The sequence below is a fragment of the Poecilia reticulata genome, linkage group LG17 (genome assembly GCF_000633615.1).
Source record: "Poecilia reticulata strain Guanapo linkage group LG17, Guppy_female_1.0+MT, whole genome shotgun sequence".
NCBI classification, from domain to species: Eukaryota; Metazoa; Chordata; class Actinopteri; order Cyprinodontiformes; family Poeciliidae; genus Poecilia; species Poecilia reticulata.
In genome coordinates, this window is record NC_024347.1 from 672,279 (window position 1) to 696,003 (window position 23,725).

Genomic DNA, 23,725 nt, shown 5'->3' on the forward strand with positions numbered 1-23,725 from the left:
TTGATTGATTGATTGATTGATTGATTGATTGATTGATTGATTGATTGATTGATTGATTGATTGATTGATTGATTGATTGATTGATTGATTGTGAGGTGATAAAATGCTCGAGTGAAATTTTTTTCGGGTGCTTAGAGCTAAGATGAAAGCGGAGAGGATTCGTAGCAGGTTACAGGTTATGTTGTAGTTTGTTTAGCAGTTTGTAAGCGAGTCAGAAGCAACATTGTCGTAACATTGCAGCAGCCTTGATGTGCAGAATAATGCAACGCGAAACACCAAAAACAAACACAAACAATAGATACTGTTTGTATAGAATTCAAGTCAATTAGCAAAGRGAATCAGAGTTTTTTTAAGTCCTATTTTCTTGAAAAATTATTTTTAAAACAAAACATAAAATGCCAGAGAATCTGAGTTTACCGGCTTGTTGTCCTCATCCTCTGATGACTCTGAATTTTCCTCCTCCAGAAACTCCACATCGGACTCTCCAGGAGCGATGGGAACCACGACAGTCAGGTTGGGGTTGGTCATGTAACTGTCCTCTTCAGGCAGGATGTACTTTTCTCCGTAGGTTCCGATTATCCCCCCGTTGCTCTCTATGTGATTTCCGACCATCTGCTCGGCCTGACCGGCCTCTTTGGCCTTCTGCTTTTGACTCCTGAAGCCGTGGCTGAAGAGGTTWACGACGCTCCCGCTGAGCCACGACACGCCGGCGTGGATGCGGCCGATGGCGACCTGGATGTTGTTCAGGTCGCCGTCTTCTTCAGGAGCGGAGAGGTTGTCGGAGCTGAAGGAGCTGAGCAGCAGGGCAAGAAACAGATTCAGCACCTGCGGATGGAAAAATKTGTTATTTTACACAAGGGTTAGACAAATTCTGTTAAGAATACAGATTTGCAATTAAAACCCCGTTCGAAAAGCATCCGTACATCCTGAAGCTTTCCAAATTTGATCACTTTAAATCCGCAAACTTAAAGAGATATCTTGTGGGATTTTATGTGAAATACGAAGCTACTAACTGTAGAGTGGAAGGAAAATTATTACAAAAATTACACAAAATATGTGACTTGCATTTGTATTCAGCCCTAAATAAAATCCATCCATTTTCTTTACACCCTTGTCCCTAATGGGGTCGGGAGGGTTGCTGGTGCCCATCTCCAGCTAACGTTCCGGGCGAGAGGCGGGTTCACCCTGGACAGGTCGCCAATCTGTCCGGGGCAACACAGAGACACACAACCATGCACACACACACTCACACCTAGGGGCAATTTAGACAGACCAATTAACCTAACAGTCATGTTTTAGGACTGTGGGAGGAAACCGGAGTACCCGGAGAAAACCCACGSATGCACAGGGAGAACATGCAAACTCCATGCAGAAAGACCGGGGCCGGGAATCGAACCCAGAACCTTCTTGCTGCAAGGCAACAGCTCTACTAACAAGTATTTTTTGAATGACAGTTCTGTTTATAATCCACTTTATTCACGGTTTCATTTCCTTTTTATTAATGGTTGTTGGGTTTTATTTTGGATATTTAAAATATCTTCCAGTTCCAGTGACAAGTGTTCTTTATAAAATCAGAGTTTATTGGTTTTGGAGACTTACAATTACATTATCAATACTTTCCATGAAAATCTCTCTCAAAACAGCAAATGTCGTTTATCACAATAACTCGTGGGAGAATTTATGGTCCAGCAAAATGTGTGATCGTGGCAGGCAGTAGCACATGGCAGTGGTAGCATCATACTGAGGGGAGGCTTTTCTTGAGCAGGAACAGGGAAACTGGCTGTAGTTTATTGAACGATTGGACAGGGAATGAAAACTTGTCAGAAGCTGATAAGTAGAGCAAGAATGGAGTTATTGAGATTAAATCATATTCATATTCTCACTGTGCAATTGTGCTGTAAAACCACAACGTGAAACAGACTTTGCACATAAAGGAGTGAGTAAGAATAATACCGGAAATGTCTCACGTATATTTGCCAACATTGCTAAATCCTGCCTGGTAGTTCAGGAGGTTATTCAACAATATATGAKCACATATGGAATCAGCTGTTGCATCCCCCTTTAAGTCAAGGCTCAAAGCACACGACATAAAAGTAATCTGTCAGCTGGCGTGGTGTGTGTGGGCTGTATGCGCGCACACACACACACACACACACACAAACACACACACACACACACAAGAACAGGAAGTGTGTGCGCGTGTGTGTGACACGCACAGTTGGTAAGGATCATCTTTAGCTGCTGAGCCACGCAGTTATGGGATGATTTGCGATAAACGGCCTCTTCTCGCCCCCCCAAGCATCCTGGATTAACCTTTAGATAGACTGCTTCCTCACGATTATCATCTACAGAAGGTTTCTGTGCAGTGAAATCCAATAAAAGAACAATTTTGAGTGGATTTTTGACCTAGCATGGCAGCCGACAGGCACTAACGAGATCTGCACGTAAAACAATGCAACAGAAACCGCTACATGCCGACCGGCCGCTCTCTTGTTTTTCCACCAGCTAGATGAAGCAGTAGCGCGCCTTAAATACAAGTCTGCCTCTTATGTGTGAGGTATTAAGAGTTTAATGTGACTGACTAAGATAAACCCTGACCATTTTTAATAAGGGAGAGAAAAAAAAGACACATAATCCAAGAATTTTCCATTCCCTACCCAAAATATTTACAGTTTATCCCACAATTATTCACACCTCTGGCAGATTTGAAGCAATATTTTAATGTTGCCAACATATTTCTTCTGATTGTAAGTAATAGTATTTTGTGGAGGCCCAGAAAGAGTCCTGACTTGAATCTGATAGAGAATTAGTGGGAGGAGTTGAAGATTAGGGTGATGACACAGAGGCTTTCCAACCTCAAAGATTTGGAATTCATAACCAAAGATAAATAATAAAAATGCAAATGGAAACATCTAAAACTTAGTCAACTCTCAAAAGACAGGTTTAGTGTTAGGGTCACTTATTGCAGGGTATAAAAAAATTACATTGGTATTAAAATGTAAATAAAAACATTTCTAGTCAGCACTGGGAGAAGGCAGAAGAGGTCGATTTTTTTCACATAGTGTCTGTCTGATACCAAACTGTCACAACATGGTGACAGATTCAACAAACATAAAAATCTGTATTTTTTTAATAAAAGCTACATGCTGCAGATTTAAGATATATTTGATGTTTAAACTATTAAAATAATTAGACATAAGCGTTTCTAGWGGTAATCTCAAGTATTTACAGATTTGATCTAATTGTTGCTCCTAAATCGCCCAGGTCCACTGTACATAAAAGTACCACATGTCCATCACATCGCTCTAGTATCGCCTGAAATTTGTAATTTATGGATGAAAGTCATCTTTTGCTTAAGAACAAACTCTAAAAACGTCTGCCATGGATTACTATYGACACGTCTGAGATATCAGGATTAAAGCCAGGAAATGGTGAGTTGAGAATAAATAAATAGACATTTTTATTCGTGTAATTGAATGTAACTAAATTGACTGAGGTGAAATAAGGATTTAATGGAATAAAAGGGGGAAAGAAAGTGCATCTCTTGGCTTCGTTGCCCTAAACTGACAATGTCAGTTGAACAAAATGGTTCAGTATGAGAACTTCTTGGACTTTCTTGGGAGTAGGATCCTCGAAACACTGTTTCGTGGAGAATCATCCGTTCTCCATGCTGAGTTCTTGATGTATAAGGTTGAAGCAGAGTCAGTGAGTTGAATTTCATTTATCCATTTCTCATGCTACCTTTAGGAGCTAGCAGGACAAAATGGCATTAAACAAAAGTTTGTCATTCTTTTTGTTAGCCTAAGCCTAAGCTAGTGTGTCAGATCCTTTAACTTTAGCTTTGAGGGTGTTTCCTAACATGTCATTTCCTTTAGTTTTAGCTTTGCAACTAGCTAAAACAGAATTATTTACTCTCAACAGGTACCAAACTATAGGTCAAAGTGAACAAAGTAATTGTTTGTGACCTACCACCAGGTTCCCTATTACCATGACCAACATGAACACCAGGATGCAGAGAGGCTGCCCGGCCACTTCCATGCAATCCCACATGGTCTCGATCCACTCGCCACACAACACCCGGAACACGATCAGGAAGGAGTGGAAGAAGTCCTTCATGTGCCAGCGGGGCAGCTGGCAGTCAAAGGCAATCTTACACACGCAGTCCTGGTAGTTCTTGCCAAACAGCTGCATGCCCACCACGGCGAAGATGAAAACAATGATGGCCAGCACCAGCGTCAGGTTCCCCAGGGCGCCCACAGAGTTCCCAATGATCTTGATGAGAGTGTTGAGAGTAGGCCAGGACTTTGCCAGCTTAAACACTCTTAGCTGATGAATCAAGAACAGATAAACATGTGTTTGTTTGTTATTTTCTATCCTAACAATGCAAAGCGAAACAATGCAACACAATCCGAGAGCGGAAGGTTTCTTGTACCAGTCTGAAAGAGCGCAGGACAGACAGTCCCTCCACGGTGGAAAGGCCCAGCTCCATCAGACTGAGGCAGACGATGACGCCGTCGAAGATGTTCCAGCCCTGCTGGAAGTAGTAATATGGGTCCAGGGCAACGAGCTTCAACACCATCTCAGCTGTAAAGATCCCTGTGAAAACCTGGAAAGAATTTGTTCTATATTATATTGGCATTATAGTTCTTTAAAATACATAGAGGAATAATGTTGGATTAGAAATCCTTTAATTCGCATCTACCTCTAAAAATACAACAGTTTCCTCATCAATTGCTGCAAAATGTTTAGTTTTTAGGCTTTAAGGCCCAATCAATTGTGCAATTTTAAAACGTTGCAACCCAAGAATTGCATACAATGAAAAAAAAACAAAAAACAGGTTAAGTTACTGCCCTGAACAAAATAAACAGGAAAGGAACAGTTCAAAATTTCAAAAGTTATGAGGATCAATAACCCAGAACGCAGTTTCCTGTGTAAATAAACATTGGCTTGTGTGTGCTTCATTCAAAAATAAARACGTTTTAAAGTTTATAAAATAGCCAACTGTGACGTTTACAATGCTTGCGTCGTTTTAACAAATGACAGATGTTAGTCCCTCATTGATTATCCCTTAGCTTGTGTTTCTGGGGTTGTATCATACAAGTAATAAAGTGGTTCTCAAGGTCACTTTTATCGTTATCACAATATTGCCACAAAATACCTACTTTTACCTAAGTAGGTATTAGGTAAAATATCTACTTTATGGTATTTTACCGTAAAGTAGAGACTTTTTTTTACAGTGGACATCACCAACCCCTACTTGAGGGGTGGGTATTATTAATAATACTAATATTAGTATTATTAACTTTTACTATACAAATACACTAAATCTGCCCACCATTTCCTGATGAAAAATTGCTTCTCACCAGGCAAATGTCTCAACAACAGAACCTTTGACCCATCTTCCTAGAAGCTAAAAAAATACCCCATCCTTCTCGTTGAGTGTTGAAATACAATATCAGTTTGAAAACCATTTTCCTCTTCATTCCTCTTCCATTTTCCGGCTCGTATCTGCTGACCTGACAGCACTTGAGGGAAAGTGAGCTAAATGCAGGAAATGTTCCAGCTCCTATCACTGAAGAGTCTCTTACCAGGTTGCCCACTGACAGCATGGTGTTGAACTCATCAGTCATGGGGTAATGCTCCAGAGCCATGAACAGGGTGTTCAGTACAATGCATATGGTGATACCCAGGTCCAGGAAGGGATCCATCACCATGAACTTCACACACTCCTTTAACTTCAGCCACCAGGGGCAGCAGTCCCATATCAAATACTTCCTGGCGAAGGCGTACCAGCAAGGGGGGCACTTCTGCCTCGATTCCTCCAGCTCTGCAAGGAGAAACCCGAATCAGGTGAAAAAGTAAAAAAAAAAGAAAAAGAAATTATTTTTTCGATGAATTTCTTGGATATTATTGGAGGAGTGAAATGGACCTACCCTCCATGGCGTCGCTGAAGAAGCTGAAGGAGCTGTGAGCTCGTTTCCTGCGCACAGAGCAGCGCTCCGTGACGCTGGGCGAAGGCTGCAGCAGAGGCCTGGGAGCCGGATCCACTCCGCTGCATGGCTTCTGGCAGACAAGGAATAAATAAATGGCCTCTGATATATTGCTTTGGTCGATGCATGAGCTTGTTTTCTTTTAGGGCTCTAGCTAACAATTGATTTTGTAATTGATTTTTCTCCTAATTATTCAATTGAATAATCAGATAAAAAACTGGCACATTTTACAGATTTTTTTAATTAACCTCTTATAACCTTTTTAATGTGATGTTAAAATACAATTAAAGATGCAAATAAATAATTAAATTTCTTTTTAAATAAAAAAAAGAACTTTTTTTTGCTTAAAATGCAATACAATAGGATTCATTTGGTGAATTTGAACCAGGTGAAGCTAAAACCTGAGGAGTCTTGSGTACAATATATTTACAGACTAAGGTGTTTTTATCTTAATTGTAAAATGTATATATATTTTGTAGTTATTCCTCCGAATATGTTGTTTATTCAGAAGATTACCTTTTGTGGAGTCTGTGTACTCCAGTTAATAATACACTGGGGTTTCCCCCAGTGTATTGTAAGCCTGGCGGGCCACCAGGCTTTACTTGTGCCCCCCACCAAGCTAAGCATTGCTTATTTATTTAAATCTATTTAAAATGTTTCCAYTTTTTAAGACTCTACAGTTGGTGTTTCAGGTATTAATCTTCCAATCTTTCAATAATACATAACTATAAAGTGATATTTAAAAATTTCCTGTTAATTTTAAACATTTTTGAACTCAAAAATTCAACGGGCCGCTGGATGAATGACTGCCGCAGCGCCCAACCACCGGGCTTAGCAGGTTTTCAAGRGGAAACCTTGCAATTAATCAATTTCTAATCAGTCAAGTTGATGATTATTCCAATAATCAATTAATCTTCATTCACCGTGATTAAGGCAATTAAGAGTTTCAGCCTTATTTTCTCCCATTTAATGCGAGACACCTGGGTATTTTGTCTGTTYTGTTCTTACTGTTTCTTCCTTCAACTTCTCCATGCTGTGAGCCGGCACACACGTCGGGGTGAGCAGACCCATGGCGGCGATGCCGTTCTGGTCCAGCAAGACGTTGAGTCGTCCGTTGATGTTGAGGCTGGGGGTCAACACCTGCGAGCAGTGGCTTCTGACGCTGCCCGTCCTCTTCTTCCAGGGCGTTGCGGTCGAACTGGCGCGACTCCTGAAGACGTCCCCGTGGACGCTGTACTCGTCGTCCGCGAAGTCAGCCTCCGAGTTGTTGCGAGGGCGGAAGGAGCTGAAGATGCTGTTCTGGCTGGCTCTCCTGGTGCTGAGGGGGTGAGAGGAGAGCGTGGCCAGCAGAGGGTGGACTGGCAGAGGGGACAGAGGAGGCTACAAAGAGAGAGAGACAAACGGGAGGAAGTCATTAGCTAATGTAGGGTACAACCTCGACAACTGGGTGAAACTTGTTTGTTGTACCACAATTTCATCCACTGGCTCCAGCCTCTCCTCAGCAGCTTCAGCTGCTGTCTCCTCTGAAAGAGTCCTGTGAGATCTTCTTCTTCTACTGCTGCTGCGGCGAATACTTCCTGCTTTCAGACAGAACGGCGATAACTCYGGCGACACAACAGAGTCTGTCTCCTGTGCTTGTCTTTTGGCTGCCAACTTCACACAGACAGAAATTATGCAACAGAGTACATGCACGCACACACACACACACACACACACACATACATCCTTGTATATGTATAATTCTGAAGATTGTACTTCTATGCAAACTGACGGCTTTGTATTGACTCCTTTTAGTAGCTGCATTTATGCCTAATCATTACTAGTTTCTTCCTAATCCTAACCTTAACCAAAACGTACTCACACCTTCCAAACTTTACCCTTAACCCAAGTACAACAAATCTTCTTATGGGGCCTTGGCTCACATTACAGTATTGGAAAAATGGTCCTTACATCATATCACACACACACACACACAAGGAGAATCTTGCACCTACTCTTTGCTCTCGTCTGAGATGCTCCATGGCCAGCTGGAACTCCCTCTCTTTCTGCCAGGCCTCAGCAATGGTCGCCTGGTTCTGCTCCTCGTAGGCCATGGCCACCACGGCCAGGATCAGGTTGACCAGGTAGAAGGAGCCAAGGAAGATCACCAGCACAAAGAAAACCATGTAGGTTTTCCCTGCTGAGCGCAAAGTCTGAGGAAAATTCACATGGTAAAGTTACATGGCTATGCACAGATTATAAGAGATCATCCCTACTTTTACCGACAGTAAATGCTGCACAATTTTATTTATTTATTTWTTTTCCCAAATAAAGATTGTGGCATTTGGACCCTACGAGTCAATATGTTGGAGTAATATCTTGTGCYTTTTAGGATATGTCTCTGCCAGTTTTGCGAGAATAGTTTTTGTTCAGTCTTCTTGACAACACATTCAAGCTCAGTGAAATTGGACAACGTATTGTCGAGTACTTTCAGATTCTCAATTTGATTTACCTCCTGATATTGGTGTTCTAAAGCATCAATATCCTTTGATCGAATCCATTCCCAAAAATGACCAGTACACTTTCGATATGATTTATGTATGAATTAAAACCCGCTGCACCTGGTGAAAGAGCTCCTCCCAATAGTCTTGGGTCATGAGTCGGAAAAGGGCCAGAAAAGCCCAACCGAAGGTATCAAAACTGGTGTAGTCGTAGTTTGGATTTCTTCCCACTTTGAGGCAATCAAATCCATCTGGGCACTTCCTGTGACAGATGTAAAATTAAGAAGMAGAAGACAGATTATTAAMYGACAGGATTGATACATTAGAAGCRGGCAGGATAGAGGCAGCTCTGTTGGCACTCAGGTTAAAAACGCCTCTCATATCTACATGTTCTTATTCATCTTTGATACAGTAAGTGGATTCAGCTCCATTAGCACCATCCCCCCCCCCAACTGAATAAGGCACTTGAAACCTGTTTCAGACCGAAGCTCTAAAATAAACCTGAGTTAAAGAGATTACAYTCAGCCAGATGGATATCAAATAACAGCCTCAAAAAATGTTTGGCTCCGTGCCTCCATCCCTGATCTTCATTGTTAGMGCAGTGGCGTTACAGCAGATATTTAAGTCCTGCAGCAGAGAACAAGCTGCACTTCCATGTCAATGTGAGAGGGGAATAATTTCATAATGGCTGGCCAACATCTGGGCGGCACAGCACGGCTGTRAGAACAGCTGTAGGTCTCACCAGGCTGCTAAGCGGGAACTCTGACTAACGTCAAGGGCGGCGATGTCTGTGTGAGGCTGGAAACGTCTTCCTGTACCGGATTCTGTTTATTCCAATAGTCATATTCTATAAATTGGAATATATTTTGGCTGGTGTCAAATGAGTGAATTTCGCAACACCACAATGAAAACACTTTTCAAATCACACGAGTTGCGTCATAAACAACCAKATGTTACTACTGGTGGAAACGACAAAGACGCCACAAAGAAGTGGGTGAATGATGGAGCGGCGGTGKTTTTTTTAATGACGTATCCCATCATTGTGCGATTTTAATAGAAACACCGCAATTGTGAAATTGTGTTTTTTTTGTGTGCGCRCATTTGTAATGCTCACGTTAGGTTAAACGCCCACTCATGCACAAGAAGATGAYTTGTGCATGAATGGATGTTATATGTAACAAATGTTCGTTCACAGTGTCAAAATGAAAACCTCAGAAGAAGACATGAGCRCATTTTTTTTCTTTTTCAGTTTGCATTTCAAAACTGRAAAAGATCTAATGATCTTTGGTGAGGCTGCTGTACATGCTTTTCATTTTTTACTCCAGGAGATCAACTCAGAATCTTACAGTTCATATAATTGAATGAGTAGCGGAAGAAAATTTGCCGTTTTTTCCTGAGAACAGCTCAAGTGCTGGGTTTCCACGCGAGGCAAAGGGCAAAAGTTAAAAATGTCAGTTCAATCAGTAACGATCCTGACTTCCCAGTGGGCATTGAGATGCAAGAGGTTAAGAACARGCCTAACCACAACAGCAGGACTGATGAAAAACGTCCTCAACTCTAAAGACAGACAGTATGCAACAAACTTAGTGAATAGGCTGAAAGTAGAATTTGAATTAGCACAAGTCCTATGTTTCTGACCGCTCAGTGGTGCCTGCTTCTGCGCATGTGTGTGACAGCGTGTGTCATCATAACGTATCCAGAGCTTTAATTTGGAAATCTACTCAGGGATTACTTGTTGGAATACACTCAAAAGATTAAGCATCCTCTGTGTTTTACGTCCTGCGTCCTGACCTGCTTAGTATCTTGCCTGTCTACACAGTCCGCCGCACAAAGTTCCAGCAGAAACGCCACATAAGTTAAAAGCCTGCCACGTAATTTGCAAACAAACACATAAGCTACCTTGCAGCCCTTTTGACCTATAATCTGTCATCCATGTTGTGATTCTGTGTCATCTCATTTGGAAGCCGTGTAATGGCAAGGAAATACAAAAAAAAAAGCACCACACACAACATCACTTTTGATGATAAGGCAACGGTAAAATGAAAGTGAGATAACAAAACTAGTTGACAAAACGGTATAAAATCACCATGACTGGTAAAAAAAAAAAACATCCAGCTGTTTAGCTTGAATGTCTAGTTTGAGCTCACTAACCTACTATTTAAAAGGCTGAATGACATCACTTCCAACCCAAGTTCCCTCCTCTCTTTTCACTCTGACTTCAGCAGAAATTACTGGATCAGATTTTCCTCCTCGAGGAGATTAAGTTCCTGTGTTTTTTGGGAGGCTGCCGGCYGAGAAGGATTAAAAACGGCAGGGGTGGCTGCTCTCTGATGCAGGATAATTATGCGACTAACTACCTCCACCGTGTCCGTGGCAACACAGCTCKTGCTGCGACGCTCCGCTTGACCGTCTTGTTTTAATAAAACTTTATTCAAATCAGATTTGGCTTTATTAGCGTACAACCACAACGGACAGGGGGACAAAAAAGAAAGTGAGGGGAGAAGAACAGAAGAAAGGAAAATGGATGAAGACTGCAAAAACACCAAACCTCACCAGGTAATTTTTGTCTATTTTTTAGTGCAAGCATCTTTGTACGCTTGACAGAAGACAAAACTAACTTAGAAGTAACTTTTCAGCAAGATATAGGAGAATGTTTTCAGTCAACAATGTTTGAAAACAGATTAGCTCACCTGGTAAATTATTTCACTTATAGCAAARATATTTTTCCCATAAGTGAAATAATTTACCAGGGGAAATCATACTTTTTTTTTTATCATTCATTTAAAACCAACTCCTATATCTTGTTAGTTTTGTCTTATTTAAAGTGTACTAACGTATTTGMAGTAGAACCTAAACAAAAATACTTGGTATAATTTTGTGTTTTTGCAGTGTACACTCACAGAAAGACAGAACATATAACTTATCCATACATAAAAATATCACCGTAAGTGTTCAATAGTGCTTTTTGAGACAGGCATGAAGGAGACCCAAACCCCAAGCATCCAGAGACATTCAATCATTTTCACAAAAAAATTAATTAATAAAAAATTATCTTTGCAACAACATGACACTACAAAAACCYAACAACTTTTGCTGCTTTTAGTGTAGCTGCCCAAGTACATTTTCTGCACAAACAAAACCAATCCTAAAAGGTCAAAAGAGACCAACCTGCCRTTCAATGTAAAGAAATGAAAAAACATCCTCACTAATTTTTCCTAAGCACTATCATCCAGGTTTTCATTTGAGCACATAGTGAAGGGCGACTGTTGTGGTCAGAAGTTTTCACAGTACAACAAATGTTTAGCTTGATAATGCTTCGAACCGGGATCAGGGGGAAGATTTGCTGCATTGTTCTTGTTTCAAAGCATTTGGATTTACAAGATTATTTATGGTGTTTTCACACCTGATAAAATGGTGGATTCAGTTCGATTGAGTACCAAAGTAGCAACATTTGTTACATTTTCAGCTGATACAGTTTGGTTGCAGTGTCAAATGTTTGCTTGACACTGCATTGTGTCAAACAAAGCAAACTATTGAAAAAGCTGTTCACTCCTTCGCCCGTGGTGGCGCTGCACCAAGAACTTCTAAAGGAGACAAAATTAAAGCCTCAGAAGAAGACATGAGCGCAACTTCCTTCTTCACAAAATGTAAACAAAACAGAGTGATGTCAGATTTTAGTGATTGTATAATTTCTCGTCTTTAGTAAAAGATAATGAGCCTTTTCTCCTCTGGCGGGTTTGTTTTGGTTGTATTTACCCAGAATACCCTGCTTTATAAGTCGCTTCCTGCTTCTGGAGCAGTCTTCGGTCCGCTTGGCCTTCACATATGAATTCGAACTGCGCCAGGGTTCACATCAACCGAAATGAAATTTGCCTAGGAAGAGGCTAAACAGGGATGCTGAGAGTGAACACACGACCAAACCTTCGACTGGGAACAGTCATCCGCTCAAAAGGAAAAGTAAATTCTTGATTTGCATTTTGATTAATTAAATTAACTGGGACTACTGGGTAAGAAATAACTGAAATCCACTATGTAACGTAAAAGGCTGTTTTTAGATTTTAATCAGTAGTAGTACTGAGTACAGGATCTTCTCTAAACATTAACAAAACATCATTTTAAARTGCTCTGATCAATTCCAGTTAACCTAATTATATTTATTTGGCTTTCTGGAGGACAAAATCTGTAATGACAGCTCTTCTCCAGCTGCCAACTCAGAGTTTCTTTGTAAAGGCAGCGCTGACGTGATTATCCGCACCATATGCAGCTTCTCTCATGGCGCGCCCGTCCCTCTGATGAGATCACAGCCCTGTGCATTAAGCCCCACAGTGACTGTAATGTTAGAGCCAACAGGAAATCAACCGCTGCTGTGTTTTCCTGCCAACGTGAAAACTGCCTCCGAGCTTCCGTGTCCTATTGTACAGAGCGGCATGCAGGGGATCAGAAGCCATTACGGCGGTAAACATTTCAACATTACGTAACAACCCGCAGATTATTAATAAGCGCAGATTCACTTACCCTGCATCGCTTCCATATCCACATATTAAAGCATCCTTCTGCCCTTCAACTTTGTAGAAATTATCTAAGGGAGGAGGAGTGACAGTTCAGTGAAAGCAGAGCAGTGTGCATGTGTGAGGTGCTTGTAGACAGCAGGCAATAGCTGCATTTCCATTAACCATAGCATTGCACAAATTGAAATTACAAAATAATGAATTTGTTTAGTGGAAACATGTCTATTTGAAGTTTTGCCAAAAAGTTTCCTTGTGTTAGAATGAGGTGGTTTGTCTGCCATATCAAAATGGGTGTATTTCACAAAACTGCAATGAAAACTAATGTGACGTGAAAATAGCTGGATTATCAACAGTCTGTTGTTACTACTGGCAAAAACCACAAAGAAGACGACAGGAAGTAGTAGGAGGATGATGGTTTGTTTTTGGGGGGGGGGGTTTCAGACAATGTGCAGCTGGATCCACCAGAACTCACACAGCATCGCACAGTTCATAAAAAGTTGTGCGTCTTTCCAAAGTGTTGAATCCATAACTTTTCTGTAAAATAGTTGACTGCATGTTCCCCAAAACACCGCATATGTGGCCGCTTCAAAGGAGACGCCGATGCCTCCCTCTGATGGCCAATATGTTACTATGGAACACCACTGGGGTCATAAACGTTTGTTACTTTGACACATACACAACACGCAAACACCATGTAAAGTATGTGATGTTTACTAGTCAAACACACGTCAACATGTCACACATAGTTAGCGTGTAAACAATGTCTACAGTGCATGTTAGTGGTTTGGCCGAGGATCAGAAACAGCCAATGAGGAGAGAAGAGACTAAGACTTCCAGAACGTGATGTTGTGTGGAAGACACATAAAAAAGGCTCTTTTTGCACCTTAATGAAAAGCGCAACCAACGCTTAATTTACATGTTTTTGATGGGATGTCAACATTGTTTATGCACTAATTACGAGTGACATTTAACGCGTAAACATCAAGTACTTTACACGTTGTTTGCCTGTGTACACGAGTCAAAGTAAAGCGAAATGTTCATACATTTATGACCTCAGTGGTGTTCCATATGACTACATCTCTTGTAACTGTTTACATCCATTGTTGCCATGATTTTTAACAACTTATCACGTAAACAAACTTATTTGCCTGTGATTTTAATTTCAGTTCTTATTTAATGAAAACAAATGTGAAATTTTGTGTTTTTTTTGTTTTGTTTTTTACTTTAGCAGATTATCAGAAAGATTTGCGCACATTTGTAATGGAAACGTAGCTACAGTCGTCTAAGGCTGACCCTCGTTGGTGAGAAAGTCGTCCGGCGAACTCCAGGTCCGGTTGTTGCAGATGAAGGTGGTGTTGGGGGTGTACGAGGAGTTGATGCAGTGGTCGAGGTTCCGGACACACTTTTGTCGCAGGAGACCCATGAAGAGCTGCAGGCCGATGAGGGCGAACACGCTGAGGCAGAAGACAGTCAGGATCATCACGTCGGCCAGCTTCCTCACAGACTGGATCAGAGCGCCCACAATCGTCTTCAGACCTGGATGGAGGAGGAAACACAGCAAAAAGGAGATGACCATTGCTGATTTTTATATGGTGTGGAAATTTTAAAAAATAGGACTGAGAAGAGATGGGGTGGTGTTTGTAAGTTTACATGATAAAAATCAATAGCAGAAGTTTTATAGTTTACTTAGCCTGTCATAGTGAAATAAATGTGTTCTTTTTTTCAGTCATATTTTCATGTTATTCATACATGTACACATGCCAGAGATCCAAACTAAGCTTTGACAWCTACTCATTTAAAAGCTAAATATTTAGTGTTTAGTTATTTTAAATTAAACCTTTAGTTGGGAGCTAAATATTTAGTTTTCAATCTAGATGTTGAAAACTATCTTAGCTTGTGAACTATTTAGTTCACAAGTTAAATACTTAGTTCCACACAAAATGTTAAAGTCAGTCTTAAATTTAAACCAAATATTCATCTTCCTAAATATTTAATGAACAAATTAAATATTTAGCGCCCAACTAAATATTTAATTCACAACCTAAATATTTAGTTCCGTACTAAATATTTAAGACTGAGGTAAATATTTAGTTTTCAAACTAAAAAGTTAGTTTAAAATCTAAACACTTAGAGCTTTCAAATAAAATATTTAGTTTGGAACTCTGACATTTATGAATGTGTGAATAACATGATGAAAATATGACTTAAAAAAATTAACACTGTCATTTATTTCTCTATAATTTATTTAATAAACCAAAATTTTGCTGCTCATTTTTTACTGTGTAACTCTACAAACGAAGAAGCCGGGCCGTGACGGCTGCCTCACCTGGAATGACTGAGATGGTTTTCAGAGCTCTCAATACTCTGAAGGTTCTTAACGCAGAGACATTYCCAAGGTCGACAAATTCAGTGACGTATCTGGAATTTGGTCCAAAGACAGGAGGGAAGGGAGGGTTTAGATCATGAAGGTTTATCACAACACAAACTGACGGGTACAACTTTAAGATGGAGTGCATTATGAGTTTATTATTTCTCTGGTTGCCTCAGTTTGCCTAAGTGTGGCTCAAAATTATTAAAATTWATTGTTACCAGTTAAGACAGCTGTGATGTAAAGTAAGGATTCGTTCACTTTTCCCACAGTAAAATTCAAGCTCTTTTCAAGCATCTTAAAGGTAACTTTTGGAAACTATAGAAAAGACGAGGAATAGGACAAGAAGTACCGTAGTTGGAGCACGATGGTGCGACATGGTTTTAATGATTTATCACGTGAACAAACTTATCATGTTTGTTTAGTGGAAACACCGCTATTGCAAATTGTGCYTTTTCAACATTGGCGAAATGTCGTCACATTAGTAATGGAGATGCAGCTCAGTGAATTAAAAGTGATTTTGTGTTGTTTTCAGACAAAACCAGTGTCCAGTCTGGATAACTGGTCTCAGGGAGTTTAGCTAAATCACACAGGCTGTTTTGAAACAGCTACTCACGCCATGATGATGACGATGAAGTCGAGCCAGTTCCACGGGTCTCTCAGGAAGGTGAACGGCACTAAACAGAACCCTCTCGCGAAAATTTTTATCGCCGACTCGAAAGTGTAGATGCCAGTGAAGGTGTACCTGGGAGTCGTTGGAAACGGGATGATGAACACACACACATTTTTATGGGCACTACACTCACATTAAACCCTGCTTTAAAATGAACTACAATAGCTGCGGTGCGGTCAGGTGAGAGACTGACATTATCTGTATAAATATAACAATGACGAAATTATTTAGCAAGCAAACTGAGAGCAAGGTAAGAACAACATGCTGAAAGAGTTTGAAACCCCCCCAAAAAAGTGACAGCATGGGACATTATCATCGGCATAAATATGAATTCAGYACTGGAAGCACAACAAGGAGSAGCAGCGATGTATTAATAAAATGAAAGCATGAAGCTTCTTCCAGCAGCTGAGCATTTAGTTGTAAATTTACCTTAAGCTAGGTAAAGTTTAATGACTTAAAGAATGCTAATTAATTAAAGATATACATTTTGTATTGCCTGTTGAAGATTTAATTTTCACTCTACATTTGATATCCACAGCATTTTTTTTTTGTTTTTATAGGGATAGGATATTAGCAACAACCTTCTGGAAAAGGATGWACAAATCTGAGACATCAAGCAGTAAAGATGGAGGATGCATTCATCTTTCAGTGAAAGAGATGGGGGGTCAATTACTGTGCGATAAAACGGCACAGTGTCTGGAAAACTCATGATTCTGCCCCTTCAACAGTGGACACATGTGCACATATTCAGGTTATTGTTTTACACCAGACCAAACCAAAAAGCTCAATCGGAAAAAGTTTCATCTCAACAAAGGGCTTGTGAGCGGTGGGAAAATAAGACCTAGCTAAGACAGACCATATTAAACCCCTCGGAAAAACAGAAAATCTATAAAAATTCTTAGTAGCTTTGTTCAACTTTTTAAAAAAAAAGTTTAAATGAATAAATGCAGGAGTTTCATGTATTTTAATGGGGGTTTTGTGGTCACTAATAGTTGTCATCTGTGATTTTGTCATCATCCTCTGGTCTGGCAGGGAAGTTTGACAGAAAACTATCAATATTGGCAATGACCAAAAGGTACAAACGTCACTTCACTTTTTTCAGGAAGTGATAGATGATCAGTGAGTTACAGAAAAAGAACATTTTACACGTCTCACTTTAAAATCTACTAGTTTTCTCTGTTGCTGAAAGAAGTTGAATCAACAAGACATTAAAACTTTTAGCCTCAGGTTTTGCCAAAGATGTGGGTATAAGGAAATTTCTAGCATCTCTTGTTTTTGTATTTTTGTAAGCACTTTATAATATTTGCAGATGATCTATTTTCATCCAATTCCTTGGGAAGAAATCAAACATTTTCTCTCAGAATAAGCTTCATGTAATTGTTGAAGCTGCAACAAAAACGTGAAAATCCTCAGATGATGAACGTTTCCACTGAATCTTTCACGTCATGCACAGCAGGAAAGTCCTTGAAACACGTTCAAAGCTCTTCTCATTCCACGGCATGCCGACGTTGTGTTCAGGAGTACCGTAAACACGACATGCACCACATCTGCATATACTCACATTTTTAGTAATTCTGCAGAAGTCTCTGATAAAGCAACAGACCCCGGCAACTCTGCATTAGCAACGTTTGGGATGAACGTTAAAACACGTAMAGCAAAGAGAGATAAAGCTTTACTTACTCCAGGTATTTGGTCCATGTTGGCGGATCGGACATGGCCATGAAGAAACAGTTGGTCAGGATGGTGAACATTATGAAATAGCTAAACAACGTAGCAATGGTTCAGGAAAATGTGGAGTGGCAGAGAAATACACAACATAGCATTTGTTTTTCTAAAATAACAGAATWATATAGTAAATTAACATTGAAACTACAAGGTAACTTTTTTTTGTGTTTTTCTTCTTGCCACATTTACTGTATTGATACCTGTGGGACTTTTTTTTACACTTCGTCACTTTACAGGCTATTCTCATTAGCATAGTTATTTGACAAATAAACACCGCATAATTGCACAGCAGAAGGAAAAAGATACATCCTTGTTTCTACAAATGAACATTTGAAAAGTGGAGCACGCATATGCATTCAGCCTCCTTCAGTATTTTATTTATTTATTTTTTTGTAGAACAATCTCACTTTCTAGTCTTGCCACAAATTCTCAATCGGCTTTAAGTGAACCTCCAACCAGACTTTTTATTTTTATTCAGAGATTGACCTGTGTTTGGCTCCATCCATCTTCCCATCAACTCAGAACTATTACTTTTKTTTCAATAAAGTCAATGAATTATTGATTTAAAACAAGCTCTCCTATATCTTGCTGAAAAGCAACCTATGAGTTGGTTTTGTGTTATTCAAAGTGCACTAAGATATTTGCTCGATAAACTAGAGCAGTAATACACCAACTTGTTAAGATTCCTGTTTTTTTACACTGTTTTGTTCTATAGTTGCACTGAATTTGATAAACGGTTTAGGTTACTGAATACAAATGCATTGTACAGTTTTCTGATTGTTTTATTTTTTTGCAGGAGGGCAAATTGTATAATTATTTGGAACTTAATGTTTGTTTTTCAGATGGAAGTCAATTAAAATTCAACCGGTGAAATTTGAGGTTGACAACATAACATATGAAAGTTTTCCAGAGATGTAAATATCCGGAGGTACTGTACCGCTGTTATGACTAAAGTCGTATTAATATCTGTGGTCTACAATACATTTTAAAGGAAAATAAACTATTTGTTATATAGAGCAGGGGCTCCCAAACTTTTCTGTGGCTTGGCCTCCCAAACAGCATCTGGCCGAGGACACCCTTTGCAATAACCCACAGACAATGCTACAAAACATGATAAAACCGATAAACYTTTAGATTTTTTTTGTACTTACTTTTACTCACTATTCAATAATTACTCCATTATTTTTAGCATAAATGCTGTCTCATACTTCCTTCTTTTAGTTTTCCGTGAGTTCTTAGCTTCTTGTTTCTGGACAGTTCCTTTTGTCTAGTACTCGTCAGAACCGTGTCCATTTTACATTTGCTAGCGAAACACAAACCAGTGAGTTTGAATTTGTTGAATACTAGAAACTGGCTTWTCTGGCAGACAAAGTTATATATTAACTTTAAYAAAGGTGAGACGTCAAATYGTAGTGACTATTACCTTGACTGTCTCTATTTTCACCCTCAATCTTAAGATGACACCTTATTCAACAATGTCCTAACATCTTCCAAGMCTAACCTAAAACGGCAAAGTTAACAAACACGGACACCAACAAGGCATTCAGAAAGGATATGCATGGACTAAGATTTTTATGGCAATCGATCTGATGAAGTGAAATGGACTTAATATGTAAAGTGCAGACGTGGCGCTGAATCTGAAGATGGCTTTCCCCTTGTTAAGTACTATAAAAGTCTGCAAAGAGAAGCAAAAGACAAACATCAGTGTTAATGTGTGGGGGGRGGGGAATCCCATTTTCAAACATTGTAACGTAGCGAATCTCTCGTGCTTATGTTGCCGAGAGAGAAGCTACACGTCAGCCGGCAGCAGCTGTTCAACTGTTTCCTTTTTACCGAGAGGGAGCAGCRGCACAGTGTTGACTCAATCTCTCTGTCTGCCATCTGTGCTAACTTCCACCACAGGCAGTCATCGGGGCAAGTTGAGATAATGGAGGCAACTCCAAAGCGGACGGAATGTTTCCCCAACAGATGTGGCATTTATTTAAATATTTTCTGGTCTTTGGTTAATCCTCCCATCCAGCAGCGCATCACATGCCAAAACAAAGAGACCCTGAGAATGGCTGCCATGTCCTGTTTTCATCTCTCCATTAATGGGCGGCAGCCTGATCCGCCAGCTCAGCAAATCAAAACTTGCTAATCCTATTTCAGAATCCACCAGAGATCTGAAGAGACGCAGAGAGGCCGTCTCAGTCACKGCGAGCCGCGATGAAGAAACGATTTGAAGGATCGCTAACATTTGCTTCCCAAAGGGAGGTTTCTATTGATTCCTCCCTTAGTGGAAACTTATTACGTGTTAGACACTATGACAGCAACTCCAAATGGATTTCAAAATGAAACTCTTTCTTTAATGAGTTATTATTTATCAACTAATGTAGAATATTTAAAAAGGGGGAAATTATGTCTGGGTTATATTAACAAGTTCGTGTTGATTATATTGGTTTTTTTGTGTTGTTGGATTGTTAATGTGCATCATTGGGATTGACAACTTTCCTCTTTTTATTTTGTTTGTTTTCTAAAGGTTTGAGGTGTGTGAAAAATCATACAATAAATTCATATTTTACAACAAAATGTGCATTTTGCTCTGAATTTAGAAACAACTACATACAATACAATAGAAAAAAATAAAATAAAATAAAGATATTCCTGTTTAACCCAGAGAATACATTTGAGGAGACACAAAGGAACATTTTCCTAATCGGTCCTCATGATTGGAAAGATGGAAGAACATTCATGCTTGGTGTGGGTCTTCAGTTGTAAAGAAGTGGCTCGCCGTATCTAAAGCATTTAAGAAAACAATAAAACAACTTTACAAACCACKCACTGAGAGCAAAACGGTAAAATAAGTAAGAAAATCCTAAATTCTGTTACGCTGCTTTAGCCAAAGAGTTTCATTTTTAAAAAACTATATAGTAAAAAATCTATATATTTATTTACTATAAAAGTAAATAAATAAATAAAAACAACAACAATAAATAAATATCTATTTGCTGTTGTCATGATCCGTGTTTCTATGTGTTTATTTTCTAGTTTCTGTGTGATCCTGTTCCCTGTTAGTCCTGTCTCTGCGTCTTTCCGTTGATTGTCTCCCAGGTGTGTCTCGTTCCCGTGATTGCCCCGTGTGTATTTAGTCTCCCCTGTTGTCTGTGTTCTTCGTCGGGTCCTTGTCAACTGAATGTCAATTGATGTCACCTGTCTCCGTGTTGCCAGTCTCCTCGTGTTGTTCCCCGCTGTTCCTTGCCGTTGGATTTATTCATTAAACATATGATTTTCATCTCATCCTGCGTCTCTCCTCACCTACCACCATACCGCCTCATGACAGCTGTCCTGTGATTAGTCAGTGTGACGGGCATCAGACCAAACATGGTCTATGACAAATTTCAACAAACAGCAATTTACCTTAGAAAACAGAGACTGACGTCTGAAGCGCCTCTTTCTCCATTTTCCTTTACCCTCTTTTTAAAATCCAGAAATAGTAATTAGTGCTTAACACTGGGGGTCAACTGACTTTATAAACCTGCCGGAAATGTTGATTATTGGTTGGTTATTATTAGCAATATGCACCGATGGACCGCTGTTCAACAGTTTTTAAACAGGCATATCTATGGGCAGCACAGCATCACTGGGCTAAGCCCAGTGATGGGCTCTTCTATTTAGCTCTGGGAAAAAGTTAGCAAAACATCTAAAAGATCTGAAATGTATAATTATTCATTCCTGTTATGAGGTTAGTGTAATTCCTAGCTGTACACAACGGTGGCTCGAAATTAAAGAAACAAACTATGTATTAAGAGAGGATTTGTTTAAAAAAATACTAAAGGTCATGGCTAACTTTAAAAACAATTGTCCTTCAGTTAGAGTGGAATAATTATTGTGAGGTGAAAACTGTTCTTCACTCTGAAAGTTATAAAAATAATTTGCTAACAAATACAATAATGTTTGACAATCATCTCTTGTATTAGTTTGTCTAGAAGCGGCTGGAATTACTTGGATATTTTAGAAAAATATGCAGGAAAGATTCTGCTGCTTTGATTTGTCATTTAAGTTTTATATTTATAAGAAAGTGAAAGTATAAGCTTATGCTTCAAACTGCACTATTTTTTGCTCTTCACCTTGTGTTCATGGCATTGACAAGAATTTAAATAATGTTTGACAAGAGGATTGTCAAACATTATTTAAATATTATAGTGCTAGTTTTGTGTTTTTTTTTGTTTGTTTTTTTTAGCATTTTGTGGTTTTTCTTTTTCGACTTGTGTATAGAAATATAAAAAATTACCAAATAAATAAATATATACTGACTTAATTACTATCTGACTACCAGTCCATCATCAGAACTGGAGAAGTTGTTTAGCTGAGAGAGGAAATATTCTCAGACAGAAAGATGAGCGCCGTTGCCCTCACTTTGAGAAAAAAAAAAATCTAAAAGTTTTCACCTTCTGGTTCTTGTAGTAGAAGGGATCGATGTCCTCCAGTGGAACCCCGACGAGCTCTGGAGGGATGTCGCCGAAGATGCGCGGCAGCTGCTTGCCCACCTCCAGGTCAGCGCGGGGTTTGGCCRCCTCGGCGTTCTTCTGAGCCTCGGTGCAACCCTTGGAGCTCTTGGCCTGCTCCTCCGCCACCCGCCGCTCCAGGGCAGCCAGGGATTCGCGAGTGAACCGCCGCAAGCCGTCAGGACCCGTTGGTAACAGCATGGCTGCCATCTTTTCATCCTGATCGTCCTGTACTAGAATTTACTTATTCTGAGGGAGACAGAGAAACGGTCAGAAATATTGAAGAGAGATTTTCCAAGATATGCTTCGCAGGAAGAGGATGTGGGTTGTGCGGTGGCCCGGTTGGAAGCACCGTTTGCAGCAGAAGGTCATGGGTTTGAATCCCAAATTTCCTCTCTGAATTGTGTGTGTGTGCATGGTTGTATGTCCTGTGTGTCTCTGGTGACCTGCCCAGGGTGTACCCCACCTCTCGCCTAATGACCTCTGCAACTTAGCACAGATCAGTGAGTGTAGAGGCAATGGAAGCTTCAATAGATGGGTAACTTAGAAGATGTCAACCTGCTTTGTTCCCTTTGCTACACTTAAAGGTTGAGCTGTAAGACTGGTCAACAGAACTRACATGGTAAGTATTGTATTTTCCCAGCTGTAGGTCACACAGGTTTTCATAGTTTTGCTGATTCTGTGGCTTATAGTCAGGTGCAACTTATATATATGTTTGTTTTTCCTCTTCGTGACGCATTTTTTGACTTGTGTTAAATGTTAATTCATATTGACAGACTTGAACCAAGGATTAAACATTGCCATCTCTCTCATAGCGAGCTGAAAGCAAGACTACGGATAAACAACTGCACATTTTCTCAGCTTTACATCAAGTTATAATGTTATTCCTTCATCAAACACATACCTGGAGTGTTGCCTGATTCTTGCATGCATGTCTGAGAAATCCTTGAATCTCCTATGGCAACCATTCAGCTGTATAAATAGTCTGGGTGGACCTAGCACCGCCTTCAAGGTGCAGCTCGTTCTAGRAGATGCAGTTTCCAAGCTTCTGCCTCACAGAACAGTCCTCCCTCCTCTACTAASTTCCTTCAGACTAGCCAGCAGAAATTAGCAAACACTGGGGGGAACTGTGCATCTGCTGAGCCATCACTGCGGATTTAAACTGCAKGCGTCTCCGCTTCTCTCTGCTGGCGAAATGCTCAGCGGAAAAACTGAAAGTTGAAAAATCAGCTAACTGAACACAACCTGTCACAAGACACAGACGAGGTCTCTCTCACGTTTGTCAATTCCTAAATAAATGTGACTTATCTTCACTTATACATGACAAATTTTTTTGAATGATGCGACTTATAGTCCGGAGAATGTGTTACCAGTGCAACCCCAACAAAATCCGCACGTCTTGTTCCTGAAAGTGGAACATGTGTTTAGTTGTCCTGAGAAACCAGGTTTCTGGCTTTAAGACAGCTTTGATGTTTTACGGTTATGAGGAAAAGCCAC

General features: G+C 39.9%; 1 protein-coding gene across 1 annotated transcript in view; it reads right to left on the reverse strand.

Annotated features, from left to right (window-relative positions):
* The window catches only part of LOC103478857 (sodium channel protein type 4 subunit alpha B-like), a 49,745-nt gene that overhangs the window by 14,674 nt on the left and 11,346 nt on the right, over window positions 1–23,725 (reverse strand). The window contains 16 exon segments of the mRNA XM_017310102.1: window positions 418–825; window positions 3,970–4,326; window positions 4,433–4,606; window positions 5,589–5,827; window positions 5,934–6,063; window positions 6,999–7,370; window positions 7,458–7,643; window positions 7,985–8,182; window positions 8,591–8,732; window positions 12,986–13,049; window positions 14,272–14,514; window positions 15,305–15,396; window positions 15,963–16,091; window positions 17,700–17,789; window positions 19,301–19,419; window positions 22,172–22,477. Coding sequence (XP_017165591.1) covers window positions 418–825; window positions 3,970–4,326; window positions 4,433–4,606; window positions 5,589–5,827; window positions 5,934–6,063; window positions 6,999–7,370; window positions 7,458–7,643; window positions 7,985–8,182; window positions 8,591–8,732; window positions 12,986–13,049; window positions 14,272–14,514; window positions 15,305–15,396; window positions 15,963–16,091; window positions 17,700–17,789; window positions 19,301–19,419; window positions 22,172–22,438 — 3,210 coding nt within the window. The 5' untranslated portion in view covers window positions 22,439–22,477.